General features: G+C 37.7%; 1 protein-coding gene across 6 annotated transcripts in view; it reads left to right on the top strand.

Moving 5' to 3' along the window:
- The window catches only part of CTNND2 (catenin delta 2), a 619,666-nt gene that overhangs the window by 218,271 nt on the left and 388,504 nt on the right, over positions 1–12,891 (top strand). For all 6 annotated transcript variants that reach the window (XM_065752045.1, XM_065752047.1, XM_065752046.1 and 3 more), the window contains one exon: positions 12,041–12,153. In XM_065752045.1, the coding sequence (XP_065608117.1) occupies positions 12,041–12,153 (113 nt within the window). The remainder of the gene's footprint in view (positions 1–12,040; positions 12,154–12,891) is intronic.

The following is a 12,891-nucleotide window of genomic DNA, read 5'->3' as shown; positions in this document are numbered from 1 at the left end:
CAAACGTTCTGCATTAATAGCCTGCCAAGATCATCCTGAGCTCAACAATTTACTGTTCTTCCATATGACACCAGCAGTACTGCAAAGTGTGGCCTGGAAAATTAAGCAAGACTACCAAGGGTTAAACTTAAGGGGAAGGGCTCTCAGGTTACTTTCTCATCAGGTTTTTCCAGGAATAAGACAGGCAGAATTAGGTTTGTTATTAAGGTCACTATTTAGCTGTGTGGCCATTTTCCACGATTGAGATAGCTCAAAGACTTTGAGCTACGAAGCAGAGAAATGTTTCACATATCAAAAAGGTGCGTGGACATTTTGTCTAATAGTCTGACTGACAATAAGTTGGGCATTAAGCTAAAGAAATGGAGACAAGCAAAGCTAGAGGGGACAAGGTAAAAGCATGTGGGGAGCAGAGTGATAAGGCCACCACACTCCTGTCAGAGTCAAAAAGTAGACAGGACATCATTACATCATTTCAAATGCCTGTGCAGCAACCCTCACACTCTGGAGAACACCGCAGAAGAGATGGAATTCCATGTACAGTCACAGTGTTATAGTATCATTGAAATTACAGAAACTCAGTGGGAAAGTTTGCAGCTCGAGTCCTGATTTTTCCACTACAGCTGCATTTTGAAGCACAAGAGCAGACTTGCTAATCCCTCAAGAAGGAAAAGGAGCCGGCGTAGAAGGAAATTGCTTGGAAAAGCAGTAAGGTACTGAGAGAGCTCAAATGGATAAAGAAGCACTAGAATGGTGCAAAAGGGGGCAGATTCCCAAAAAGGAGAATGTAGAAACACTGCTTCAGTAATCTATCTCCCTTTCTAGTAATCTATCTGCCTTTTTTTAATCCTGCTTTTTCATGACATGAGAAGATTCTTCCAAAATGGTGTATAATCAGCCTTAATGTCATCCACAGTTCTGTGTCATTACAAATAAGGTAACCCTGTTGTTCGCTGTTTCAAATCATTTATAAATGTATTGAATAATGTTGAACCAGAGCTTTGCTGGTGGATGCCTTCAGCTGTGAGATTTTACCATTTATTCCTACTCTTCATCCCCTTCTTAAGGAAGAGCATTACTGTACAGAAATCATCTAGATACGTAGTTTTTGTTTATCACAGTGTCTACTAATTCTGTTCCATGCAATAGTCTCTACTAATTTGCCTGATCTCTCTGGAAACTGGTGTTGCAATCAAAGTCTTCAGTTCTCAGGTACTGGTACTCAGTTTTAAGATATCCAGTTTTTCAGTTCCTTTAGTAACTTCTAAGTGAATACCATCTGATCATCCAATTTGTTACAGTATGTCAACTTGTTTCACAAATATTTTGAAGTCACTTGAATTTCAGACATACTTTTATAAGAGCCTCTCAGGGAGTTCTTACCGTGGACATTTCCCATGGAGTAGCAGAAATCATTCTGAAAGAATCACTTAGTTTCTGTTCAATGAACCCTTCTGTATCCTGATCATCCAATGACTCTGCTGAGTCTCCAAGCAGATTTTTGCTCCTGCATTTGAAGAAAAAAATCACTGTTAGTTCTGATGTCTTTGAATATTTCTCCCTTAATACAGTATCGTAGTATCTTGTTTATTTTTATTTTTAACTTAATCCATCAATATTTCTGGTCACTTAGGGTTGATTTCAACTTTTGGTAGGAGTCTTTCGTTTTCTAAAGACTTCCTTTCCCTTTCTGTTGCACTGTGCTTTTTTTTTTTTGTGTTTTCTTAACACCTGAACTGTCCCTGTATGTGCTTCCAGTATGATGTCATTAAGTTTTCATGCTGTCTGTGAGAAATTAACTCTTAAGTAATGTTTGACTTCTGTTGTTAGTTTAGTATCCAAAATTCAGTCTTTCTGCCATGTCTTGTCATTTTTTTAACTGTAACTACAACAGAAGTAGCTGAAGACTCTCAGAAGTATTGATTTTGTATCTCCTCACTTTTCTAATCTTCTAAAATGTCTCTTATCATACATGTTATTTTTATTCAATGAGATTGTTCATTTAATTTGACACCAAGCTCTTTCCCTATCTTTGCCTGTACTATGTTATCCTGAATGGTGTGTTCCTTAACAATTTGTTTTCAAACAGGTAATTTTTAGACTGCAATTCCCTTATGAAAAGCTTTTTTACTTGATTCAGAAGATGAACTTGTTCATACCACAGTAAGATCATAACAATACTTCTTAAAATTAACATTTTTGTTGCTATTTGCTCTTTTCTTTTGTTAGGAACAATATGAATGTGTTGGGAATTACCTTAATGCATGGTATTCTACAGGGTGACTAGAAAAGGAATGAATTGTCTAATTACTTTACTAGTTCTCCTGTTTTTATGTTTCTAATGGCAGAAATAATGAAAGAGGAAAAATTCAAAAGTGTATATTGGATTATCAAATTTAACTTCTGCTACTGAATCTTCTGTGAGAGGAAAATGTGATCATTCTGTGCAGTCCTTGAGTTCGCTTACTAGCCAACACTGTTTGAAAGGCTGTTCTTGCTTTTTTATTACTTCAGAAAAACGTGTAATTATTTGACTTATCAATATATTGTCTGCTAGAATACTGGAGTTTATTTTGTTTTACAAGCATTCCTGCCTTTATTCTGTGAATTTTCTTATGTTTAACAGAAATCTTGTATCTATTTGGAAGCCCAGCCAAGCTGCAAACTGAATTCTGCAGCTGTGCAGCAAATCAAGCCTCTGTGTTACTAGCTGAGAGAGAAGAAAAGCAAAATCCTGTAGCCATTAGGATGTGTGCAGTAGGTTGCTCTGAAAAATAAACAGCCCACATTACTTAACTTCTGAATATCTGACTAACATTAGCTTTTTAATAGCCGCATTCTGATCTGCTGTTCTGATTAATTAAGGTTAAATGATAATTGCAAGTTATGTAGTACGTTCCTGGATGTACCACACTGCAAGTCCATGTATTGGTTGAGAAATGAGGCCAGGGACAGCAAGAGAGTCTGTTCAGCTGAATAATTTCTGCATTATGAGCACAAGAAGAGGAAAGGACAAGGCGTCTCAAACTTCTTAGAGTGCTCTGGACAGGAGTAAAGCCAATGATATATAATGCTGACTCTCCATCTGCATGCAGTGTTTAGGATATAACCTGTGGCTTTAGAGCTCTGGCGTGACTGGTAAGAGATACATGAATTGAGAACTGGAGAGGACCATGATAAGATGGTGGAGCAGACTTTGAATGTCTAAATGCATGAGCAGAAAGACTGTATGTAAAGTGTTATGTAGTTTTGATAGCTGCATGTGTTGCTGTGTGTACTGACACCTCTGTAGCTTCTGCTAGCACCAGACCACAGATTGGAGAGGAAAGGAAAAGCTGGAAACTGGGCATGTTGTTGGAGTTAAAAGTATTCTTGTAGTGCTTCAATGTCTGCAGCACTTCTGGAATTTTCACTTTATGAAGTCGCACATTCACTTATCTTTTCACAACTATAAACTATACAGATATTTACATGATAATAAATCGTCTTCCAGCTATATCTGGACAGTGTTGCTCTTTCAGAACAGAAATACCCAACAGCTATGAATCAGATCAAGGTGAAAGGCAGCATTCCATAGTTCATTATGATAACAGGTTTTTTTTCCTCTGCTTTGATTTAGTAAATCTTTGATAACTGAGAAGTAAATCAGGATTACAAACTGAGGCCAATTTAATATTGAAGTGTCAAGATCTGTTCTTTAACTCCTGCCCTAATTCTCTCCCTCTCTTTAGACAATATCCAATATCTCTGAGGTTTAGTTTTGCTATCACCTTGAGCAATACAATTAAAAATAAGCCCTAAGGCAAGTAAAAGCTAGGGAGCTTAAAAAGTCAGTTTATCTTACATCCTCTTTACATTGCTACTCTGAAAGAAGAAGTAAATATATGAGATTAGGAAGCTTTAGTTGTAATTCTATTCTCACTCTTACAGACTTTTACTTGCTTTTTGTTACTTTGGGGACTGAAGTATTTTGCTTTGGAGGATGGTTAATACCACAGCAGTCATGGTGGGTGACAAACTGTTGTGTGTGTTGGCAAGGGATGCAAAAACTAGTGAGAAGAAAAAGGAGTTAGCTAAAACAAAAACCTAAAGTTGAAAACAAAACAGAAAGAGAAGCATGGGATGAAGAAGTATTGGACAATTTATAACAATGAAGAAGTGAAGATAAATAGAGTAACTTTAGTGATTGATCTGGAGAAGAAATAATGTAATTTTGCTAGGACCAGGAGTCTGGGCAATTGGGCAGTATGCCTTCAGAGAGCAAGGAACAGGCACAGGACAGTGTGTCTGGAGAGCTGAAACACATGTGAGTGTAATTGTGATGTCATTTCTATCAGGATCCTAAAAATTGGAAGCAAAATAGGGTCCAGCTTCTATGAAAGATTTCTGGTGGCAAGAAAGGGACTTCTTTATCACAAAAGATTGCTCCAGTGAAGTAGCAGTGTATTTCTAAACACCATAACCAAACAAATCTTCCTTGATTCCGTAAATAATTCATATGAAATGAAGCCCAGGTTGGGAATTGCCATATTGATACCTTGTGAAGAAGACTGTGATTACTCATGTCATCCCATATCTGATAAGAAAATTCTCAATTAGTGCTCTAACTACAATATGGTGTTAGAAAGTGGCATTTCTTTTTCCTTGTGATATGTACCAGGTGACTTGACAAATCGAACATATGTTCTCACAGCTCAGGTTCTACACTTAAACAATTAAGACACACATATACATTGGTGTATGCGTTAATTCTTTTCCAAGAATTCGTTAATACATGTCCCTCTGTGCATGTGCAATTTCATCTAGGACGGTTGTATGAGTTTTTTCTCTTATTCCACTTATTTTCTCTCTGTGATTAAGCTGATGATAGAAAAATGGAGACTTTTGGCTGACCTCAAGCTGTTTTTCCCCAACTTGGCAGGCTTCTGTTGCTTGTTAGGTCATAATGAGTGATTTCCAAAACAATGTATGTGAAATCTGAGGAAAACATCCCAGCACCTGGTGAGTGCAAAAGGTAAAAGTAGTCTGTTATGACTGGTGCATCTTGTGAAGCAGAATCATTGGGGAAACAAAGCTGTTCACACAACAGGCAAAGCTGAAATGGGAAGTTTTAGAACTAGCATTCATTGATTCAGATGCAGATTAGCACATGTCTTTGAAAGATTTTTTTCCAGAACTCATTGATGCTAGAATCCTGGAAAACTTGAAGGGGACTGTTGGAGGTCTGCACCAAGCAGGGTTGGTTTCACTCTTAGGTCAGATGTGCAGTTCAAAATCTCCAAACGTTTGAGTTTCAAAGATCCCACAACTTGTCTGGACAGCCTGTTCCAGTGCTTAATAACTCTTGCTATGTTGAACTATTAATTAATTAATTTATTATTTCTTTGTTTTGCATTATATACAGTAAAAATTTACAGGACTGTGATTTCTGCTGTCTTTTGTCCATTTACTGTGTACCTCTAGTTAGAGTCTGATGTTGTCTTCACTACAGGCTTCCATTAAGCAGAAAAAAAATCTGCGACTAAGATGCTTTGTTCTCCATACCAAACAAACCAAATTCCTTCATTGTTCAGTATGTTCTTCAATCCCGTGACCATCCTGATGGCCTTCTGAACCTTTGCTTTAAATTCTTGTTCTGGTGACCCAGCATCGGGACTGTACTTGAGATGCAGCTTCAGAAGTACCAAATAGAGGGGAATAATTACTCCCATGTCTTGCTGGAAGTTCCTTTAGCAGTGCAACCAAGTACATTGTTGGCCATCGTCACAAGAGGAATGCCTTGCTGATTCACCACCTCTTGTCTGCCGAGCTCACAGGTCCTTCTTGTGGAAGTGCTTCATTTTCCTTTGTGGGGCATCATGCCATTCAGGACTTCCTATTTTTCTTTCTGGAATTGTGTGACATTCTTGCTGCTCTGTTCCTACAACTTGCCAAGTCTTGTCTAAATGGTATTCCTGCCCTCCAGCACATGAGTTGCTTCCTCCAAACTGATGACACCTGGAAAACAAAAGTTTCAAACCATTACAGTCAACTATTAGCAAATCTTTTTATTTTTATTTTTTTTGCATTGATTAAGATCCTGCAACAACATATCCAACGTTGAGTTACTCAAATTTGCTACCACTGTGTTCATCTGTTTATTGCTCTTTTCTGAGCAATTTCCCACACTCTGATTTTATTGAATGAGATTTTATTGAATGAAGGAGAAGAATGAGATGGTTAAAAAGGTGAAAAAGAGTAAGAAAAGTACAAGAAAAATCAGAGAAGCTAGAATGGTTCAATGGTACATTCTAATGCCCAATTTTGAAGCTTCTGAACAGTATTTGGTGTCAGACTGGGGGCATCTAGTGATGATTTATCATGCTTGAAAGCATCAAGGCATTCTGTTTTCCTTCTAGATCCAGGGTAGGCTGTCAGGTCTGGTTTGTGTCTGATGTAGTTTCAGGATTTCTGCCAATTTGAACTTATCAAGATTTTGATGTTTTCACAGAAAATACGTGCCTCATGTATAGCTGCTCATGTATTTTCAGTATGGTGGGTTAAAAAGAGTTTAAAATGCCATGCGAAGTACTGGTATGCTTTGGAGTTCATAGGCATGCTATGGGAAATGTGTAGCAACAAATACAGGCTGCTTGAGACATTGAGGTACAGGTTTGTTTTTGTTTAATAAGCTAAAACAAGGTAGAGCCAGTGTTTTGCATTTCTACAGCCTGTGTGCTTTAGGAAATTCTGTGTTTAAGAGATTTCTACAAAAGACATTGGTTCACAGGTTCACAAGACCACTTCTTTGTTTAGCTGTAATAAGGCTTTCTGTCCTCATCTCACCAGGGATTCCCAACCTTCCTCCCAGTTCTTTTTGGTTTTGTGTATGAAGATTCAAATGATATCAGTGCACCAATTTGTTTTGTATAGCATATTCACAGTCAAAAGCTTAACACCTTTTTTTTAATGTTACAACCTCAAGATGCTAAGGAATTCATAAGGATATTCAGCCTAAATTTAGATCAAATCTGAATTTTAGATTAATTTTTTCAGCTGCTTTTAGCCATCTCTACTGATTTTGCTGTGTCTTCTGTATAGTGTCAGTATATATCTCTCTGTAAAAAGTCTGAAAAATTACTTTGAGATTGTAAAAGGGCAGAAAAAAATAAGATCAGGTCTAAATATCAGAGAGACTTTTTTTGAGCTGTTTTCCTTCGCTCAATGTTCAAATGAGTTGATGCAGAACACTGAGCAAATACAAAACAGAAGGTGACCAAAAGCCCTCTACTCAGTGTGCTCTGAGCTCAGAGTTCACAACCTCTGAAGGCTGTGAAGGTTTCTGTCAGGCCTACTCAGTGTTGTGGATCACTGTGAGATGCAAGACTTGCCTCAAGCATCCTGTGCTTCTGTGGCTGTGGAGGGTAGATAGAATATAAGTCCTGTACTGAAAAGGCTGTCCAGTTACCCTCTATGGTGTAGTGAGTATTTTTTCCCCCAAAGTATGTTGATAGAGAAGCGAGTATTTTAAATACAAGTTGTTTCAGATTCCATCAGATACCATTTTGATAACTTCCTAATGTTTACAAAATTGTACTGAAGTTCTTCCCTTTCCAAACTGTTCTCTTAACTGATTTCACTGGATTGCTGTTGTCATGATGCCTAATCTTCATGCTGGCATCATACTCTCACACTCTTTTGATGCTATGTGCTGAGGACTGTCAGAGTGGTCGCTTTGGCTTTGCATTGCTTGTGCCTTTGCATGTCCTTTGGCATCATTGCCCTTTTTAGCACAGGCCATGAAGCTGCATTTGGCATATAAGTGCTTGAATGAATTACAGAGGTGCAGCGTAGTTTCTGCAGTTCTGGAGATGAAGATTTGTGTAAATAGTGGGTTGAAATATGCTTTTAATTTTGATGTTCAGATTAGCTTGATTGAGGATTGTAATGATAACAGAAGATGGCATGACCTGGTGAAAATTATTGTAAACAGAACAAATAAGACAAATGGTAGAATCAGATTCAGTGGACATTTTTATAGAACATAAGCAAATACTGTTTCTAATAAGCAAATACTGTTTCTAGTTTCTGTCTTCTTGCACTGTGACAGCTGCTTGAAATCTAAACATATATAATTATTCAAATGTTAGACACTGTAACTGCCTCCTGAACAAATAGGAGGAGGCTTAGTGTTTTTATTTTATTTTCTGCCAGGGATTCTTAATACAGTGGAATAGCAAACTTACCGTACTCCTACTTAAATCTTTTACTTCTTTTGTTTCAAGACAACCCTGTGGGCCTTCGCCTTGGGCATCACAGAAGAGGAATATCTTACTGTTGCATGTTAAACTAAATGTCAGAGATAAATATGGGAAAATGGTTGTGTGAATCTGCCCCGTCACACACCCTAAGTTCACCACCTTCTGTCGCCTTCCTTCCCTTGGTAACTTCTGTCACCTGACAGAAGATAATGAATGAAGTGGGAAATGGCAGCTAAGAAATTGCTAGCAATGAAGTTAGTATTCAAGCCACTTATGTAGTGGCTTGTATCTAGGTAGGAACCCAGAATGATTTTTTCCTTTAGTGATCTGGAGCATCTTTGCTTCCTGCTTGAGAAGGGATGGAAATGCAGCTGTTCTTTTCCACCCATCTGTGTAGGACAGGGCTTAAATAATGTGGACATGGATGGAGACCAGAAGACATGAATTTCTGCGTCTCGCTAAGGTAAATATTTCCACAACATGAAACCAACTGTCTATAGGGAATGGTTTCTTAAACCTGTAATTTTAGGAAATTTGCTAACAGTTCATATGGTAGGATTGAAGAGATTAGCGTAAGATGAGTCATGGTGATGCTGTGAAATTAGAGGAAGAGGGAATGCAGAAATAAAAAGAAAGAAGAAAGTAAGAAAGAAATATAAATGGTAGTCAAGAATAGAAAAGTATATTCTGAAGACCAAAATCAAATCTTGGTTAATGGGCAAAAACATTGCACATCTACCTCAGCTGGGACAGGAGACAGTGCTCTATAGCTGAAAACACACGCCAGGTTTCAAAGTCTGTACTGGGATCACTACTTCTATGATTGCGTAAAATAACTTGAAAAGGCAGTGCTATAGCTGTTAAAGCTTTTGCTGTTGTTCTGAAAACAAACTTAATGTTTGGTTTAATTTATTTGGTGTTTCATGCTGCCAACATTTCTCAGTGCAGATGTACTTCAATAATAAACATGCTTGTGTAGCAAATTCTGTAGCACTTTGATTTTATGTTCTTCAAAACTTTCGTGATATTTCTGTTGCAATCCTTTCTGCAGTATTGAAATTCTGGTCTTGTTTGAGTGAAATGGTAACTCTTGGAAAGTTGATTAACACTGTCTTTTCAGACTACTGATGTTACTAATTAAGCAGGCAAGTGTTGTGTGTGAAGTAGACATATCCAAACCAGGTGGTCATTATTAGGTGTTTTTTAAGAACTTGTTCACAAATTAACAAGGGAAAAGCTGTTTTGGAGTACAACAAAAGCATTTGCAGAGCACATTAACAGCTATGACTCCTGATGCACTGTCAGCACTCAGCAAGCACTGGTTATACGTTGGTTGACTGTGCATTTATCTGCCCCTTTTGAGGGTGGGGTACCTTGGACAGTTGCGCTTGGAGTAATGTGTACAAAGTAGACACTGTCAAAAAGTGAGTGGTTGTTTAAATGCACTCCAGTTTTATCTTGCTGTGCATTATCAGTGAGAAGGTTCTGCCTTGCTTGTAGTGCGGGGCTGAAGTTTTCCTGTGCCAGTAGGAACAGGAGAATGGACCTGGTGAAACAGGTAGAACAACCATCATTTGTTTCTTCTGTTTCAGTTATAGATTCACTAGTGTCAGAGGTTTAGAAGTTTTATGCTTCCATATACTATTGGCTTTTTGGTCAGAGGTTTTAGGTAACAGACAGGATGAAGGCATTTGAGTCCTTCCCTCTGCCCCTGCCATTTCTTTCTCTCAAATGCAGTGTTCCCTAGTGGCAACTAGTGCGTGGAACAGTTGGGCTCGAATGGCTCTTGTGCTGTTCTTCAGGTAAGCAAAACTTGGTGTGCCCTGCCATGCTTCTGTAGCACAGGGAGATCCCTTTTGGAAGAAAAGAAAGAAAAAGAGATAAGCACATTAACGTGTGGATTCTCAAAATACATAGGAGGCATTACTTTCAGAGCAACCCATGTATTTCCATGGGAATACAACAGATACAAAGAGCACCGTAACGCTGTTTGATAAAGCAAATTCTCAGCCACAAAACAGTATTGTTCAACATAATCGCAACCATTTGCTTTGGATTTTCACCAATGATAAACAAGGGCCTGCATGCCATTCTCATAAAATAATCTGCGCTGGTTGAGGTGACCCACTGTTTCACAGCTGCTATGATGGAACGATGCTAGGATGGAATATGAAGATATTGCCCATAGAGTGCATCTTTCATTGGCCCAAACAGAGAAAAGTCAGAAAGCACCAAATCTGGAATAAATGGTGGATGTGCTAGTACTGTCTAGCCATGTTTGGAAATGTACTCCATGGCCTTCAAACTTTCGAACTGGTCTCTTGCATTGCATGGTAAAAGTTGTCTTCTTCCTTGAGCTGACCATGGAAGTTTGAGCCTTCAGCTTACTCAGCATTGCAACGTAGAGATCAGAGTTGATAATTTGTCCAGGTAACAGAAATAACAGAAGGATCATCCTTTTCCTATCCCAAAAGATAGCACACATTACCTGCTGGGGGCTGTGTCTTAGACTTCTTCAATGGGGAGTTCACATTGCCACTCCATGGAGTGCCATACTGGCTTTGGCTTGAATTGGTGTCAGGTTTCTCGTCACCAGTAATGATGCAGTCCAGGAAGTTGTCACCTTCGGTCTCATATTGGTTCCATAGGTCATGATAAACTTGCATACGGTGTTCTTTCTTTTCCTACATGAGCATTCATGGGAACCACCAGGTGCAAACTTGGTCATATTCCAACATTGCCACCATGTTTCCCAGTGCTTAGGAACTGATATTCTGTTATGTATACAGTTCCCTGGTTTTAATCTGCCAACTTGTGCAAATAAGCTGATAGAGACGTTCTGTGGTGTGATAGCTGTGCCTGGCCATTTGGAGCATGGCTTGTCTTTCATGTTACCATTGCCACTGCTGTTTCCATGTACCTATGAGTGTGATTTTATTTAACTATGACCAAAATGAAAAAGCAGCATGTTTAGCAAGCTAAAAAGAAATAAGAATGTAAAATATTTCTTTAAAAAATTGTAATTCCCTGTAAGTTTTTCTGTTTTGCGTTTGATAGAAGTACTAATAAAAGATGTAGAAAATACAGTTTTTGAGGGAACTGTGAAGACTTAATTTGGCTTGGGTTTTTGTTGTTTAATTTGTTTGCTTTTTAAATTTAATTTCAGAAAGTAGTCTCTTGTGTATTCAGATGAAAAATAATTTTTCAGATCTTTAGATAAATCTTACCTGGTGGTGCTGGTTTGACTTCCATGACAGTATGAAAGAAAATGTATTCAATTTGTGACTTTTATCCACACGTCATTAAATGCTGAAATTAAACCATGCTCAGTCTGTAACAATATACCTTCCATTTAATTTATTTCAACAGTCTGTACCATGATGACTGATATTTTTATCCTCAGTAGAAAGGCTTTCCTCACCACACAATCATTTGCAGAACTTTTATCTTCTTACAATAATATAAATTGTTGCTTATGACACAGCATAGCTAGATCACCTTGTTATGAAAGTATTTTTATGCCAGGAGCTCTACGTGAACTGTGAATGATTTTGACATGGGCCTGAATTGTTTAATGTGTTCAGAAATTCCATTCCTGGTAAGCTGCCTCATTCTACAGCACATATCATTAGAGTTGAATGAAAGAATTGAGTGGGTGTTTGGGCAAAAATTTGGATTGTGAACATGATAAAAAAAAAAAAGTGTTTCCCACAGGGTAGTGTAGTGAAATTTTTTGCACAATTATTTTATGTACTGAAATTCTCAAAGGAAGTCAAAATGAATGGCTTTGTTTAATTTTTCAGGAACTACAGTTTGAGAGACTGACTCGAGAACTTGAGGCTGAACGTCAGATTGTAGCCAGTCAACTGGAGCGATGTAAACTTGGATCAGAAACTGGAAGCATGAGCAGCATTAGGTAATGTATAAATTGCTCATTTCTTTGTTGAGCATTGGAAAGAAAATGGTATTGATCCTTGTGTGAAAAAAAATACTTACATCATGGATGATGAGCTTTTAGTACAATTTGAAACTTCAATTTTTTATTACAAGGAAAAGTTCCAGAACAGATGAATTTTGTGCAATTTTTATCTACTTCGTCCAGTAACAAAATGCTAGTGATGCTTGAAATTTGTTGTCTGGCTGCTTGCTGTAGTCTGAGTGGATTATGAAAAAAACACTTGTTTCCATTACAAATACAGCTACCATTTTCACCAAAGCTTTTCAGCTTCATATTTTCAGAAGTGTAGTTATAAGTGTGTGAACCAATGTTATCAAAACTTCATCATTCAAAGTATTACAAACTTTAGGGATTCTTTCAGCTGTGTATACAGTTTACTTAAAGTTGCTGACCTGACATTAAAATATAGTGATAAAATATGAATCTTCATTTTAAACATTGGCTTGCTTAGGTTTGATTATTTTGTATGTTGTTTAGATGATGGAAGTATTATTTAAGGAACTGTAATGAGGAGGCTGATCTCTTGGTCAGTTTAGTGCAATTATTTGTAGTCTTGAGCTTCTTCCCAGTCATTTTTTTTCTCAGGTGGACTTAATTTATAAAATATGATAGTATTTGGATTTCAAGGACCGAGAGAAATACTGTGTGGGCATATCTTCTGTTTATATCAGTGGAAATACTAAGTGTGATATATTT

The sequence above is a fragment of the Cyrtonyx montezumae genome, unplaced genomic scaffold (genome assembly GCF_038088225.1).
Source record: "Cyrtonyx montezumae isolate F1298 unplaced genomic scaffold, pur_monq_1.0 scaffold_8, whole genome shotgun sequence".
NCBI classification, from domain to species: Eukaryota; Metazoa; Chordata; class Aves; order Galliformes; family Odontophoridae; genus Cyrtonyx; species Cyrtonyx montezumae.
The sequence above is the reverse complement of the archived record's forward strand: the minus strand, read 5'-3'. Positions and strand labels throughout refer to the sequence as shown.